At 38.2% G+C, this 16,726-nt stretch overlaps 1 protein-coding gene across 3 annotated transcripts in view; it reads left to right on the top strand.

Annotated features, from left to right (window-relative positions):
• Positions 1–5,602: 5,602 nt before the first annotated feature.
• The window catches only part of bcar1 (BCAR1 scaffold protein, Cas family member), a 182,216-nt gene continuing 171,092 nt past the window's right edge, over positions 5,603–16,726 (top strand). For all 3 annotated transcript variants that reach the window (XM_056477809.1, XM_056477810.1, XM_056477812.1), the window contains exon 1: positions 5,603–6,038. In XM_056477809.1, coding sequence (XP_056333784.1) covers positions 6,027–6,038 — 12 coding nt within the window. In that variant the 5' untranslated portion in view covers positions 5,603–6,026. The remainder of the gene's footprint in view (positions 6,039–16,726) is intronic.

The following is a 16,726-nucleotide window of genomic DNA, read 5'->3' on the forward strand; positions in this document are numbered from 1 at the left end:
CCTGACTCTAAACAAAGAAGCAGTCGGATTTGTCACATTTTGTGGTGCCTGCCACTTTCCATTGAGCACTCAACAAAGTTAAATGCACTTATAGTATGCTAAAAATGTTGTAGCATTTAAAACTCATTGCATTTTTTTCCACAATCACGCCCTAAGTTGTTGATAAATGCAGAAAATTAGGATTGCTTTATCCAATCTATTCTAAACTGACCTGGAGAGTCTCAACGACACAGATTTTAAATGCATTTTTAAAGTGAAATATGAAGATTCTGTTATGAATTACTGTCATGTTGCTCCTTTCCTCTGAGACCTTTATTCATCTTCAAAACACAAATTAGGATATTTTAGATGAAATCAGAGAGCTCTCTTATCCTCAGATGGCAAGGTTTCTGAGACATTTAACATCCAGAAAAGGAACTAAACATTGTCAAAACATTCCATGAGACTTTAGTAGTTCAACTGTAATTATATGAAGCTACAACTGTAAAACTAATTTGTTTGCCAGCATCAGAATGTGTGTTTACAATGGGCAAATGAATGTACTGCCATTAGAGTCGGCAGCGCAACAATCAAGCGTAGTTTTGCCCACAATAAACAACATGCACTGGGATCTAACGTGGCAGATAAAAGGCACTTTTTTTACACTTTGTTTTTTGGTGCACAAAGGTGTTCTTGCAGCATCCTGGATTTGAACCACTTAAGACATGAAATTATTTGATGTTTTCTGTACTTTGAATATCTTGAGATCATTGCTGTCTATGGAGGTTGAGGGAGCTCTCAGATTTCATCTAAAATATCTTTATTTGTGTTCTGAAGATGGACGAATGTCTCTGGCAATTGAAACAACATAAGAGTGAGCCATTAATAACAGAATTGTAATTTTTTGGGGTGAACTAACCCTTTAAAAGACTACCACATGAATCAGCATGCAGAGAGTGATGCGAGTATTGAACTTGACGAATGAGGACCAATCCAAAAGAGTTCTGCCCACACAGATTCCGCACACTCTTGCTCATGGCTGATATCCAATTGGCGACCATGAGAGACTTCTTTTTTTTCTCCATCTTTGCAGCAAATTCGGCCTTGTAACTATGGACTGGTTTGACAGTCCACTGCAGAGATTTCCTTCTTTCCTGTATTTCATCCCTCTCAACATTGGCAAATGTTGGCAGATGAAGGGAGGGAGTGTCATGACACCAATTTAACAGACATTTGAAGATAAGAAGAGGACCTTTGACTTCCTTCATGCAGCTGCTCGGTATAATTAAAAGCCATTCGCAGAGCTCATGGCATAGCTGTCAGGGAGAGCACTGGGAATGGTACTGCTTGTCAACTAATTGTCTATATGTCTGCCAAATAACACATTTATCTGCAAGACACTGCAGGTGAACGGCTGATATTTATCACCATACTTTCCCAATTTAACGAGTATATTTAGCACTGCAAACATGTTTTGTGTCAAAAGATTTCTAACCAGTTTTGTAGATATTTTTATTAAGAAAATTAGGTATTATTTAATGAAATGTTCTATTCTGCAACAATCTGAAGGTTAGATTAGGTCAGGTTTAAAATTATTGGTTATTATTAGTATTATTATTATTATTATTTATTCATTTTCCTTCGGCTTAGTCCCTTATTTATCAGGGGACCCCACAGCAGAATGAACCAGTAACTTATCCAGCATATGATTTATGCAAAGAATGCCCTTCCAGCTGCAACCCAGTACTGGGAAACATACATGCACACTCATTCACACTCATTCACACACACACACACACACACACACACACACACACACACACACACACACACACACACACACACACACACACACACACACACACACACACATTCATACACTACAGCCAATTTAGTTTATTTAGTTAACTTATAGTGCATGTCTTTGGACTTGTGGGGGAAACCGGAGCACCTGGAGGAAACCCACGTCAACACTGGGAGGTCATGCAAACTCCACACAAAAATCCCAACTGATCCAGCTTGAACCAGCAACCTTCTTGCTGTGAGGTGACAATGCTAACCACTGAGCCACCGTGCTGCCTATTATTATTATTATTATCATTATTATTATTGTAGTGGCACACCTTTTGTGCACATCCTTATGTACCACCTTTTGCACTAGTGCAACAACCAGTATTTAAAAAAACACAAGTAAGACCGAATCTTAATTTAAAAAGTGTTTACTGAAGAAATGCGAAACGAAAATCAAAGGTACAACACACTCGATATAGCTCTGTCAAAAAACTGTTGCTTCCAGTGTCCATAACTGCAATCTGACCTAAACTAATGACACCATGACGTATTACTGTCGGAAGCCAAAAAATACCAAAAGAAAAGTTTTTAAATTGTATTAATTATTAAATTATGCATTTCAGATAATACAATTATGATTTCTTTTTATATTTCAGTATCAACTTTCACCATGTTTTAACTAAATTATCATCACAAATGAATTATGCATAACTGGCTCTTCCATTACTATTATTATTATTATTATTATTATTTATTTATTTTTTTTTAACATTAGGGTGCAAGATTTTGCAGAGGGGATTTTAGGAATCACCTTTTATTACTCCACAATTTATAAAATACTGTGGAGAAAAATCAAATTTTTTCTGTAGATTATTTTTTTTATTTTTTATAATTAGGTAAATGCAGTTTGATCCTCTGTTTAAAAAATTGTATTTAAAAACAGCTGATTAAGTGCATGAGAAAAAAAAAATTCTGAGCTAACAGTCATTAAAAATACGTATTGTAACTGAAATTTGCAGACAAAAATTGATAGAGTGGGACAAAAAACATATTTTGGTCAAAAAGCACAACATTTTAGAATTGAGACAAATGAATAAAAACTTGTGGCATTAAATGGAGTATCATTGCACATGAGAAGCTGATGTGCACTTTTTCTTGTTATCTTTTATATTTTGTTTGGTCATTTAAATCTTTTTTGAATCATCTGGCAGCATCTGCTAATTTGAACAGCCAAACATTTTGTTCGTTTCAGCATATTTTGGCATATCTGCATTATTCATTTTTGTCAAGTCAAATGCTAGAATGTTTGCAGCCATCATGTAAATGAGCAAATGCTTGTACTCAGTGTTTTGTTGTCAATAAGATATCTGCAGAAATTTCTTAAATGTATGATATGATCAGCAAAATGCTTCAACATGGAAATCGGTACTTTGGTTTAACAGGAGTAAACATTAATAGATATTTTTAAACCAGAAAATCTAATATAAAAGTCATCTTTGCATTGTTTGTATAAAAACTATATTTATATTGTTATAAATAATATTGTTATTGATTGATATTCAAATATTTAGTTTTTGCTAAGATACATTATCACTTTTTCTACATATTATTATTATTATTATAGTACCCTGATTGATATTCAAATATGTAGTTTTTGCTAAGATACATTATCACTTTTTCTACATATTATTATTATTATTATAGTACCCTACTTTGTCATTTTCTATATTTACATTTTTAATAAATTTTATTCCAATTCATAACTGGGGTCGAGTTTGAAACCCCATGGTTTATACAATAATTTATACATTATTATTTAAGGTATTATTTAATTGTTCTGGGGGTTGTTAAAAAAATTGTTCACCCAAAATGAAAAATCTCAGTTAATTTATTAACCCCCAGGTCATTAAAAATGTAGGTGACTTTTTTTCCCTTCAGTACATGATTAAAGAAACTGCCATCTTCTGTAATTCATAAAATACCAATCAGCAGCTACTGGCACTAGAGAATAAAAAAATAAAAAAGCGCAAAACAAAATTAATACCTGTGGCTCCTGACGATACAATTCAAAGGGCTGGTAAAATTGGCTTACGTTCTTTGAATCACCAGTGAATTTCTTGTGAAGCTTTTCATTAATTAATTATTATATAGGCTCCAGTGTGAACATTTTTTAAAAATTAAATCAGCCTGACATCAGTGATAATATACACTCACCGGACACTTTAATAGGTACACCTTACTAGTACCGGATTGAACCCACTTTTGCCTTCAGAACTGCCTTAATCCTTCATGGCATAGATTCAACAAGATACTGGAAATATTCCTCAGAGATTTTGATCCATATTGACATGATAGCACGCAGTTGCTGCAGATTTGTCAGCTGCACATCCATGATGCGAATCTCCCGTTCCACCACATCCCAATAGTGCTCTATTGGATTGACATCTCGTGACTGTGGAGGCCATTTGAGTACATTGAACTCGTTGTCATGTTCAAGAAACTAGTCTGAGATGATTCACATTTTATGACATGGCGCATTGTCAGCAACAATACTCAGGTAGGCTGTGGCGTTGACATGATGCTCAATTGGTGCTAATGGGCCCAAAGTGTGCCATGAAAATATCTCCCACACCATTACACCACCACCAGTCAGTTGATACAAGACAGGATAGATCCATGCTTTCATGCTGTTTTAAAATTGGGTTATATTTTATTTAACAATATTTTTATATATTTGTGAAATTATAAAAGCTTATTTATTGTGTTAAGTTTTGTAATGTTTGATGTTTTTTATGTTCTTGTTGGGTCTGATGTAATGTAATTTCGTTCTGCATTACAATTTATTGTGATGTTTTGAATGACAAAAATAAAGAAATCTGAAACTGAACCGAATGTCACAGCAGAAATCGAGACTCATCAGTCTAGGCAACATATTTCCAATCTTTTATTATTAAATTCTGGTGAACCTGTGCGAATCGTTTCCTGTTCTTAGCTGACAGGAGTGGCACCCAGTGTGGTCTTCTGCTACTGTAGCCAATCTGCCTCAAGGTTGTACGTGTTGTGCATTCTGAGATACCTCGGTTATAACGAGTGGTTATTTGAGTTACTGAATCTTTGAGTTAGCCTTTTTATTAGCTCGATCCAGTCTGACCATTCTTCTCTGACCTCTGGTATTTTGGCATTTGCACCCACAGAACTGCCACACACTGGATTGTATCTCTTTTTTGGACCATTCTCTGTAAACCCTAGAGATAGTTGTGCGTAAAAATCCCAGTAGATCAACAGTTTCTGAAATTCTCAGCCCACATGGCACCAACGACCATGCCACATTTAAAGTCACCTAAATCACCTTTTTTCCTCATTCTGATGCTCATTTTGAACTGCAGCAGATCCTCCTGACCATGTCTACACGCCTAAATGCATTGAGTTGCTGCCATGTGTTTGGCTGATTGGAAATTTGCGTTAACGAGCTGTTGGACAGGTGTACCTAATAAAGTGGCCTGTTCGTGTACACTTGCAAGTATTCTTCAGTATTTATTTATATTTTTACTTCTACGACAAATTCGTTCATTAATACAGGGAAGAGTAAAACAATATAACAGAGCAATAACAGCCGGCAGCACAAATCAAGCATGAAAACGTCGAATTTAAATACACGATACAGTTCAAAATGTATAAATATAAGGCGAGCAGTAGCCTATTTCTCCACACAGAGGTAACATGAGACTATCCCTTTAAACAGAACTTGATGATTCCATCATAGAGAGAGAGAGAGAGAGAGAGAGAGAGAGAGAGAGAGAGAGAGAGAGAGAGAGAGAGAGAGAGAGAGAGAGAGAAACGGCGTGCTGCTTCACTGTGCTATGAAGTGTCAGTGAACACCGCAATACAGGAAAAACCGAATACAGCTCATTCCTTACCATACGTGGGAAAAACGAGTGAAGAACCGAAGCGGTTTCATTCAGATGCTGCAGTTTGTTTTGTCGTGTAGCCCAGCAGCAGCAGCAGATCTGTGGAGAGCCGGACTGAAACTGCGCAGCGCTGCCCGTGCGAGGCGGAGAGGAGACGCATCTGAAACATTCACATCAAACTTCTCAACCCACCGACACCTTTACTAAATAAAACATGGAATAGACGGACGCCGAGAGAACCCCAATAACACAAATTGATGTTTTCTGCTGAAAAACCGACAGAGAGGAAGAAACTGAAGCGTTAAATCAGCATCAAGCTCTGTGGTGGATTGAAAGAAGGAGCCCAAGATGTCTGTACCGGTAAGTTCTTCAATTTAACCTCGCGATGTGCAAAAGTTACTGAACTGCTTGATGGGAACTTGAAATATTTGCGTTGGACACAGATGTTGGACTGAGAGAATACGGGGCGTTCTTGGTGTACTGTGGTGATGCACACTTGCTGTGGTCGTTTGCGAAAAAGCTGCGGTTAAAGCAGTAGTGGAAACTGAATTTTTGTAGTCCATTCAAGAAGACTATACACGTGTTGGGTGTAAAATCACAGTAAAGCTGTCTACCACAGTATTGACGATTTCCGATGATGCCCGAAATAACGCGCGTGCCAGTGATGTCCAAAAATGCGGTCCATTGGCAGCTCACAAGGTTTTGACGTCCGTCCTCAAGACCGTGAGCTGAAGCACACAAATAAACGCATGAATAGCCTGCAGAATTTCCAAAGCCAGGATTTTATAGCACTTTATTCAGCTTCAGGTCATTTTTATAACAACGTGAACATTGAAATGTTTTTCAGATAACTTTTTTTTTGTTTAAAAAATGTCAAGTGGGAAGGTTTCACAATTTTACAATTGACATTTTTACAACAATCAAGATATGAGCTTCAGGCTTGTTGTTGCGTTTAACCGGGTTTACATCAAATTTGGCCAATTTTATCAAGTTTGACCATGTTTTCCGATGATTTGACTTGAAGTATTTTTCTAAAATATCACTGCTTTTTCCTGAATACCCACAATAATAGATTTGTTGCATTGTGTGTGCAAAATATAATGAATATTGACTGTTTCAGTCTCACGTATAATTTAAAAGCAGGTTGTATATATAAAGCTCATAACGCCTTAAATATATTTTTGGCCATATCCATTTTATGACTGACACAATACTGGTCATCAGTGGAGTCCTTTGGGCTGTCCACATGCAGCCTAGTTTTTCTGTCAGCATGGATAGTTCAAATATAGAGTCAATCTAGGGCCATATATACTTGTAAAATAAAAGAAAGTTTTGCAAACAAAAAAATAAAGTATTGAGCAAAAACGAAATAAATGCAAATCTCCAAAAATAGAAAATAAATAAAAATAAATGTTACTACCAAAAATAAAGAACTGTAAAAGGGAAAATTAAGTTTTGAGAAATAAAAATAAAATTTGCAAACAAAAAAAGAACTGCAAATAAAAATGATGCAAAAAAAAAAACTAAAATATTTGCAATTAAAAACAAAACTATATTTATATTTGCAAAACATTTTTTTATAGCATTGCCTTTACTAAACCCGTACAGTCAATTGCAATTCCCGGACCTATTGGGCTTTAAGACCACCTCAGTGATACTGTGTGTCTTCAGGTGATGACATCGTTTAAATGGAGGCAGGTCCAGGCCTGCCATAAACGCCCAAGTTCTCTTAACTCCGCCCCCTTGTCAAATCAGGGCCACAAAGTGAAACGCGCAGAAACGTGAAGTGCAAAGTGAAAACCACATCACAAACTCACAGTTGGCTAAAAAGCTAATCAAAATCAGCATTGTAATTGACTGGGCGGGTTTTGAAAAGGCAATGCTAAAAAAATGTTTGACGTGTGATGGCACATTGACCTTTGGCAAAAGTGTTGATGTGTCTATACTGGTCTAATGTGGTGTCGATTAATACATTTTTAGGTTTGGTTTTCCAACTTCCTGTACTGTTATCAATAATTGATTAATAAATATTGATGATAATGTTCTTATTATTTATGCTAAGGCAAGATCTGTTTGCATGAAATTGTTTTATTCAAAAGAGACCTGTCTCAGAACTCTCCATCGAGTTTCAACCTGTAAGGCCTGCGCTCCACCTCCATGATGCTTTTGGCATTTCATTTCGACGCACTGCAACAAGATTTAACATTTGCCCTCGCTGACAGAAAGTGAGTGGAAGTGGAGGATGCGCAGCTCTGCAAAACATCATTGGCGATCCCTGTGGGAGGAATGAGGTTAATTTGCATGTCTTGGCAGCTTACCTATATATTTTCCCACTGCAGTTTTATAGGAGAACTGGCATCCTGATGATGTTATGAATAAATAATAAAATCACTTCTGGTCTTTGCATCCAAGTGAGCAAACAGTCTCAGTAGGCCACCTCAGACGTGAACTCTTTGTTTAAGGTATTATTTAATGCCAGTAAGAAAGACGTGTACTTGTATTTCATCCTTGCATGAGTACTGATGTCACATGCCATTTTCGACAAACAGAAGCCAGATTGCTGTTTTTGCCCGGGGTGATCGTGCTTGATCGCAGCAGCTGTTCTGCCGCAAAGACGAGAGTATGGTTTGCTTGTCTTGTGCCTTGTTTTCCTCGCAACCGGTGTGATTCCGTTTACCTGCGACCAACAGATGTCACCAAGTAGTGAAAAACAAACAAGCGTAATTTCCATCAGTAGGAAACCTGCACGAGTGTCAGGATTGCAAATCACATTGGTTTATTTATTTATTTGAGCTCAATCAGACATCCACAGTCAATTCCTGATTTGTTTTTAAATCACAATTTGCTTGATCATGTTTCGGTTATTAATTTATTTTGCTCAGATGTGAAAGAGGGACCTTGCTATTATAAGTTTGCATGTTCTTTCCAAGTTGACATGGGTTTCTTTCGGGTGCTCCAGTTTGCGCTATAGGTAAACTGGATGTACTATATTGGCCGTAGTGTATGAGTGTGTGTGAATGAGAGTGTGTATAGGTGTTTCCCAGTATTGGGTTGCAGTTAAAAGGGCATCTGCTATGTAAAACGTATGCTGGAATAGTTGTCAGTTCATTCCGCTGTTGCGACCCCAGATAAATAAGGGACTAAGCCGAAGGAAAACAAATGAATTAATGTTATATCACGCTATCTTATCAACTGATCTGTGGACAGTACAAATTTACCTTCAACTTAAAACTTTAAAAAACATATTGTGATGTTATATAAAACTATTCATAACATTTCACTTAATATTTTTACACACCCCATCATTATTAATGATTTCTTATCTATCTTTCAGTAACAATGGCAATTAAGATAGTCAAATAGTTCACTGTTATTAATTAGTATTATGAACCAAAATTTAACAATGCAACAATCTTTTATTGGTTTTATTTTCAATTTACTACTTTTTTAAAAATTATTTATTTAATATACTGAATATATAATATATTTTTCAACTTTGGTTTGAGGATAAAACTTTTGTCTTAAGTTTATACACTCACTGGCCACTTTATTAGGTACACTTTACTAGTACCGGAATAGACCCCCTTTTGCCTTCAGGACTGTCTTAATCCTTTGTGGCATAGATTCAACCAGGTACTGGAAATATTCCTCAGAGATTTTGGTCCATATTGACATGATAGCGTCACGCAGTTGCTGCAGATTTGTCGAATTCCCTTCCCACCACACCCCAAAGGTGCTCTATTGGATTCTGGTGACCGTGGAGGCCATTTGAGTACAGTGAACTCATTGTCATGTTCAAGAAACCAGTCTGAGATGATTCGCACTTTATGACATGGCGAAGATGGGTACACTGTGGTCATAAAGGGATGGTCAGCAACAATACTCAGGTAGGTTGCGGCATTGACATGATGCTCAAATAGTACTAATGGGCCCAAAGTGTGCCAAGCAAATATCCCCTACACCATAAAACCACCACCACCACCAGCCTGAACCATTGATACGAGGCAGGATGGATTCATGCTTTCATGTTGTTGATGCCTAATTCTGACCCTACAATCTGAATGTCGCAGCAGAAATCGAGACTCATCAGATCAGGCAACGTTTTTCCAATCTTCTATTACCCAATTTTGGTCAGCCTGGCGAATTGTAGCCTCAGTTTCCTGTTCTTAGCTGACAGGAGTGGCACCCGGTGTGGTCTTCTGCTGCTGTAGCCCATCTGCCTCAAGGTTTGACGTGTTGTGTGTTCAGAGATGCTCTTCTGCATACCTCAATTGTAATTTACAAAGATTTACATTAATGAGCAGTTGGACAGGTGTACCTAAAAAAGTGGCCAGTGAGTGTATATTCAGAAGCACTATTTTGAGTCAGAAATCACTTGCAGATTTTGCAAAGTTGTCAAAGAAATGACAAGTAACAGGTTGAACTAAAAAAACAAGAAAATAAAATATAAATAAAAAAAATATTTTTTTTCTAAGTATTTGTTGTAAAAAAAAAAACCCTGTAAAAATAAAAAAGACTTTTATATGTTTATAATTGCAAATATAATAATATGTAGTTAACTTTTGGTTTAGTTACAGTATGATTGTAAAGATACTGTGAAATTGCCAACATGTGTCCAGGCAAATCTCCATGCATATATAGTAAGCGTCTCTATATGCATGCATACATCCTTTGATACATAAATTCATCAGTTCAGGTTCTGCAAATGCTCAGCTTCATACATATTGATGGGTATTAATGTTTGGCTGTTAGCGTGATTTGCCTTGGCGTTAGATCTTTATCCTGTTCCCTGGATGGCTCCCAGAGAGCACACGCTACAACTGCAAACCTGCAACTTATTCCCTCCCGCCGTCCCTCAGTGTTCTGCTGCAAGAGGTTAAATGTGACGCCAGCAGGGAACGAGCTTTGCTAGATCACCCTCAGACGGCTGACATTTGGTGCTTGTCATAGATGATACTCCACATACATATTAATAATGTTGGCTTAGGTGAGCTGTTGCATTTCAATCTCCCAATAAAGACCTTTTGCTATTTGTATGTGTTGCCCTGGCAACTGGAGGCCACCAGCCTTCCACATATGAGTTTCACGGGCAGCGTAACTCGTAGTAAACAGCGTATAATGCTACACATGCCATGCATGAGCAAGTACGACTCCAAATAGGAATTGCGACATGCACTCGTGAATACGCCTATGAATTCCACTCCGAAATCACATTATTTATTCCCTTCCTTGCATAGTAAGTTTCTCATCTCATAGACATTCTTGCCTATGTGCAGTCACACGTCAGCCACCTCCTTCTTTGCCACTCCCGGCAGGCATCTTTATCCGTTTTTAGTGATTAAGGATGGCTGTTTTTTCTTCAAGTACACACACACACTCTTACACCGGACGCATCTTAATCCAGGAGCCAGCTGACACGCTCATTAGTTTATTGCTGTTGGCTCAAGAGAAAAATATGAATGCTAGGAGCGGATGCAGGTGAGCATATGATGAATATGAATGTAAATATTAACGTTTATGTCACCCCAGGAGTCTTTTGACTAACAGCTTTTCATATTCGTCTGATATAACTACCATATGCATTAGAATGCAATATGTGTAAGTGTGATTATTCCCCATCCTTAACTTGTCTTAGTGCACAATACACAAGAATACAAATAAAGGGGGAATCGGATTGTGCTTTAGGCTCTTCTGGTTTCCTTTAGTATAAAAGGTTGTGTAAAACATGAAAATTCATGTCTATCCATCCATCCATCCATCGACTGTATGTCTTCAAAACCTCCGTCCGTCCGTCCGTCCATCTGTCTGTCTGTCGGTCAGTCTATATCTGTCTGTTTGTCGGTCTATATCTATCCATCCGTCCGTCCGTCCATCCTTCCGATCGTCCATCTGTCCGTCCGTCTGTCTGTCGGTCGGTCGGTCTGTATCTACCTATCTATCTGTCTGTCTGTTGGTCGGTTGGTCTATATCTATCTATATGTCTGTCGGTTGGTCTGTTGGTCGGTCGGCCTATATCTATCTATCTATCTATCTATCTATCTATCTATCTATCTATCTATCTATCTATCTATCTATCTATCTATCTATCTATCTATCTATCTATCTATCTATCTATCTATCTATCTATCTATCTATCTGTCTGTCTGTCTGTCTGTCTGTCTGTCTGTCTGTCTGTCTGTCTGTCTGTCTGTCTGTCTGTCTATTTCTCTGTCTGTCTGTCTATTTCTCTGTCTGTCTGTCTGTCTGCCTGTCTGTCGGTCTGTATCTATCTGTCTGTCTGTCTATATCTACCTATCTATCTATCTGTCTGTCTGTCTATATCTACCTATCTATCTGTCTGTCTGTCGGTTTATATCTATCTGTCGGTTGGTTGGTCGTCTATATCTATCTGTCTGTCTGTTGTCGGTCTATATCTATCTGTCTGTCTGTCTGTTTGTCTGTCGGTCTATATCTATCTATCTATCTATCTATCTATCTATCTATCTGTCTGTCTGTCCGTCTGTCCGTCCGTCCGTCCGTCCGTCCGTCCGTCCGTCCGTCCGTCCGTCCGTCTGTCCGTCCGTCCGTCCGTCCGTCCGTCCGTCCGTCCGTCCGTCCGTCCGTCCGTCCGTCTGTCTGTTGTTGGTCTTTGTCTGAATATAACTTTGCTTACTCACAGCTTCTTCATCCTCAACAAATGCTTTTTGTCCTTTTTTCTACATATGCTTCTCTCTGTCCTTTTATCTTTTGGCTTCTTTTAGTTTTTAATTTTAGTTTCCTTGCTTTTAACAGCATGTGTGTGTGTGTGTGTACATGCTTGTTTCTGTGAGCTCTTTTGCTGTTATATTTGCAGCAGCGGGGGACAAACCGAGTGTGAAATTCAAGTAGGCCCCTTATGATTTCAAAAGCCGGTGTCGTTTTACTCACCCTAGCGTTGACTGTCCTGCAGATGACCGCTCTCAGCTGGTTAGGAGGACACATACCGGTCCTCAAAGGACCTAAAAGAGTCACGGTAAACATGTCTCCTCTAAACAAGTCACAATGGCCCCCTCTTGACCCTAAGGTGTTTAAAGTGTAACATCTTGTTTTCTGTGTCAACCGGTAGGACCCTCTGTACAGTGCTGCTGTTTAAGTCATATGTGTGTGCGTGTCTACGTGGCTTGGCTGTGCTGAGTTGCTAATGAAACGCAGGGCTTTTTCACCATATGATGATTTGAACTCAGTGTAACCCACTCTTTTGTTCCACTGCCCTGTAAATCTCTTCCGTCAGCATTAGGAGGGGGGGAGGAGAGGGGAGTACGTGTGTGCGTCCGCGGATGGAGATTATGTTGGGTTAGTATGTGTAAAATTTGCATGCCTCGCATTCATGTTTTGTGTCGAGTGATTGTGTTTGTAGACAAAAAGAGAGATGGTGTTGTGCCTGTTTGTTTCGCAGCTTGATGGACGCTAGATCCCGATGTGGATCCTCATTATAGTGCAGCTGTGAGAGTGAAAGGGAGATTGAAAGAACTGTGTTGTAGAGTGTCGTCGTGTGCAAGCGTCTGTGTTTTTGCCATTGCCTGTGCCAAATCGTCCCATCGCCACCATCGTAAATCTGCTGGCTGATGTGCGACGTGGTCATATTAATGGAGCGTCATCAATCATACCAGGCTGTCTGAGATTAGAATGCATGCACTGGATGGGATGGGGGAGGAAGCTGTACCTACAAGTGGACCTGATAGAGACATCTACCATGGTTTGGGAAAGAGCAGTTCAGGATGAATTCTGTCCATCACCTTCCAGTCCAGTTCAGTTAAACCCAGTCAGATTATTAGCTCTGTACAAATTGGCTACACCACCCGTTTAGTTAGGGTGCACTCACACTATGCTATCCAAACTGTGCCCAGGTGCTTTTCCTGGTTTGTTTGACTAGTGTGAATGCTCCGAATCGGGCCCAGATGGGGTTCAGTTGCCAGGCCCTGGCCCAGTTGGAAGAGATGTGCCAAAGCGTGGTTTGGTTGGGCTTTGGCATGGTACGCTTGTAGTGTGTGTGCAAAACACACCTGAGCCCAAAACTGAAGACACAACGTCACTTTTAAGGGACTGTTTCATATGGATTTATAAATCGTTTGTACTTTTCAATGAACGCGAACTGTCACAGTTTATTTACAGTTTTTCTCAGTCACTTTGGTGCATTTCTCACAGCACTATTTACCTTTGCACAACAGTTAATGCATTTCTCAAAGCCATTAGTGCAAACTGCAAAACCTTGTTGATAACCTGCAAAAGTATGTCTTTTGCTCAAAATGGATAGCTCATTCCTCAAAAGCAAGTATTCATGTCAATGAAAGTGTCAGTGTCATCAAGATGAAAAGTCCTGACTCCATTGTTATGAACAAGATAGTCAAATGGCTTTGTCGTGTTTTCATTATGACAGTTTACTCTGTACATTTTTTCCAATGCAAAAAATTCAGATTTTGGTGACACTTTCTGAAAATGCTCAAGACAGCACTATATACTATTAGCACAGCCATTTGAAAACTACAGTAAAGTTAGACATCACTGTATTTAGTGAGGTATCTGAGAACAAGACACTGAATATGTATGTTCACATTTTTACTGCATTTACTCTTTACAATTCTAATTTATTCACAGCATTGTGCAAAAGAATAAAAACACCCTTATTTACAACAAACATAAACTTCCTTTGGGTAGAGCTGTGCACAACTGTAAACTATATTGCAGTACATATTGGAACTGAACCTACAACATACACAGGTCTGTAAATCATTCATGAAATTGTCTAATTTAGAAGACATTTTCAGGAATTTTATATTTTTATTTTTTTAAATAAATTTTTCTTGACAGATTTTGACAACTACTTCAACATTTTGTGATGACTCAAGTAATGAAATGAGGACTATTAGTTTTATATGGAATTACTATTCAGCATTCACAAGTTTAGTTAATTTTGACTGACATGACATAAGCAACAGATAATGTTATAAAGCAGCAGAGAGTTGTATGAAATCAATTGATGCATGTCCAAAAGCATTTGCAATTTGTTGGAAGGAATGAGAAACTGCTACTATGATGTGCACAAATGACTAATGGCTTTGAGCAATGCATTAACTGTTGTGCAAATGTAAATAGTATTGTGAGAAATGCACCAAAGCAACTGAGAAAAACTGTAAGACGCAAACCCCACACCTCCTAATACGTGCAGCACGATAACTTATAATAATTTATGAGCGTCAAAACTTGTGAATCTGTTTGGCAAAATATTTGACTGCGTGTCACCGCATCCCAAACGAATAAAACGATATAACTAAAGCAATCTCCACTATGCTGAGCAAAAACGCTTCTCTTGTTAAACATTGAACAGAATCAATGATGTAAGCTTGCTCAGGTTCGAAAGGCAAAATGCATGAGTGCAGGCCATCGGGGGAGAGGGAAGGCAACTTTGGCATGACATGGTTAAAGGCAACTGTACCTAGTGTGAGTACGCGATTACACTTGTTAAACACAGCCTAGCCAAGTCTAACCTAGCTACACCAAGTTAGGTCCAAATTAACAAACCTTAAATACAGATTAAATTATTTCAGTGCAGTTTTTCTCAACTAAATCTATCCTAGTACATTCCAGATCAAATAAACCCCAGGTCCAGTTAAGCATGTCCAGTCTTGTACTTGGTTAAAACCAGTCTCACTCATCCTGATATATCATTGGTCACCAAAGTGGATTGAGCCACCAATTTCTGCCTAATCCAGTGCAGTTAATCTAAACCCAGTCATAACCAGTGCAATATGGCCAATTCAGTTCTGATTAGTTGTAGTACTAAGATACTGTAAGGACAGACTAGCCTAATCCAGTCTAGCTAAACACAGTTTTACTTGTGCTGTCAGGTCCAGTTTAGTGGGTGCAGTTTGGTCCAGGTAAATTAATGCGTCGAGTTGTATGCCCCTAAATCCAGGCTAGCCAGGCTAGTTCAGTTTACTATGGCCAGTCCAGTTGGCTCTCATCTATGCTCATCCTAGTTCAAATCAGATTGCGTCTACTTCAAAACCCACACCAGCCCAGTCCAGCTCAGATAAATTCAGGCAATTTGCAGATTGATCTCCATCTAAAAATGCAAACTAGCCTGGCATTGACGAGTGATGAATTGAAAGGGTCAGTCGAAGAGCGGGAGCCGGGAGAGAGGGGGATGGAAGAGAAAGAGACACAAATGAGCCCAGAACTGGAAGAGTCAAGTCTAACAATCTCTAGAGAACAAGAAAATCTTATGAAAGTTGGAAGGAGAAAGACGCGATGGCGAAGCAGAAGAAGCAGGGTGACTGTGAAGGACGCAGAGATGAAGAAGACAAGAGGAAGTAAAAGACATCACAAGAGGCCTGGAAAAAGATGATAGTAAAGGCAGAGTAGTGTGTGTATGGAGGAATGTGTTTACCTGGTTAGAAATACATGTAAACAGTAACCACCATGGTGTCCGCAGGGTCTTAAAATGTTTTAAAATGTATTAAATCTCAGAAGCTACATTTTAGGCCTTAAAAAGTCTTAAATTTACTGAAATGTTGTGTTGTAGGTAGGGATGTCCAGACCGATCACGTGATCAGCAATCAGGCTCGATCACGCAGTTTTAGATATGATCACAATCGGACATTACCTTCCGATCAGGACTCGAATATATATATATATATATATATATATATATATATATATATATATATATATATATATATATATATATATATATATATAAACTGATAATAACTGATTTATTTTATCTTTCCCATGATGACAGTAAATAATATTTGACCAGATAATTTTCAAGACACTTCTATATAGCTTAAAGTGACATTTAAAGGCTAATTAGGTTAACTAGGCAGGTTAGGGTAATTAGTAAGTTATTGTATAACGATGGTTTGTTCTGTAGACTATCGGAAAAAATAATTGTTGAGGTGCTGTTTATTTTTATGTTAGATTTTTTTTAATATTTACTGTTGCACTAAAGTCTAAACATTAAGAATTGATGTTATTTATTACTTGATTGTTCATCACAGAAGTGCTCTGTTTGTTAAAATAAGGTGAAT

The sequence above is a fragment of the Danio aesculapii genome, chromosome 18 (assembly GCF_903798145.1).
Source record: "Danio aesculapii chromosome 18, fDanAes4.1, whole genome shotgun sequence".
Taxonomy (NCBI): Eukaryota; Metazoa; Chordata; class Actinopteri; order Cypriniformes; family Danionidae; genus Danio; species Danio aesculapii.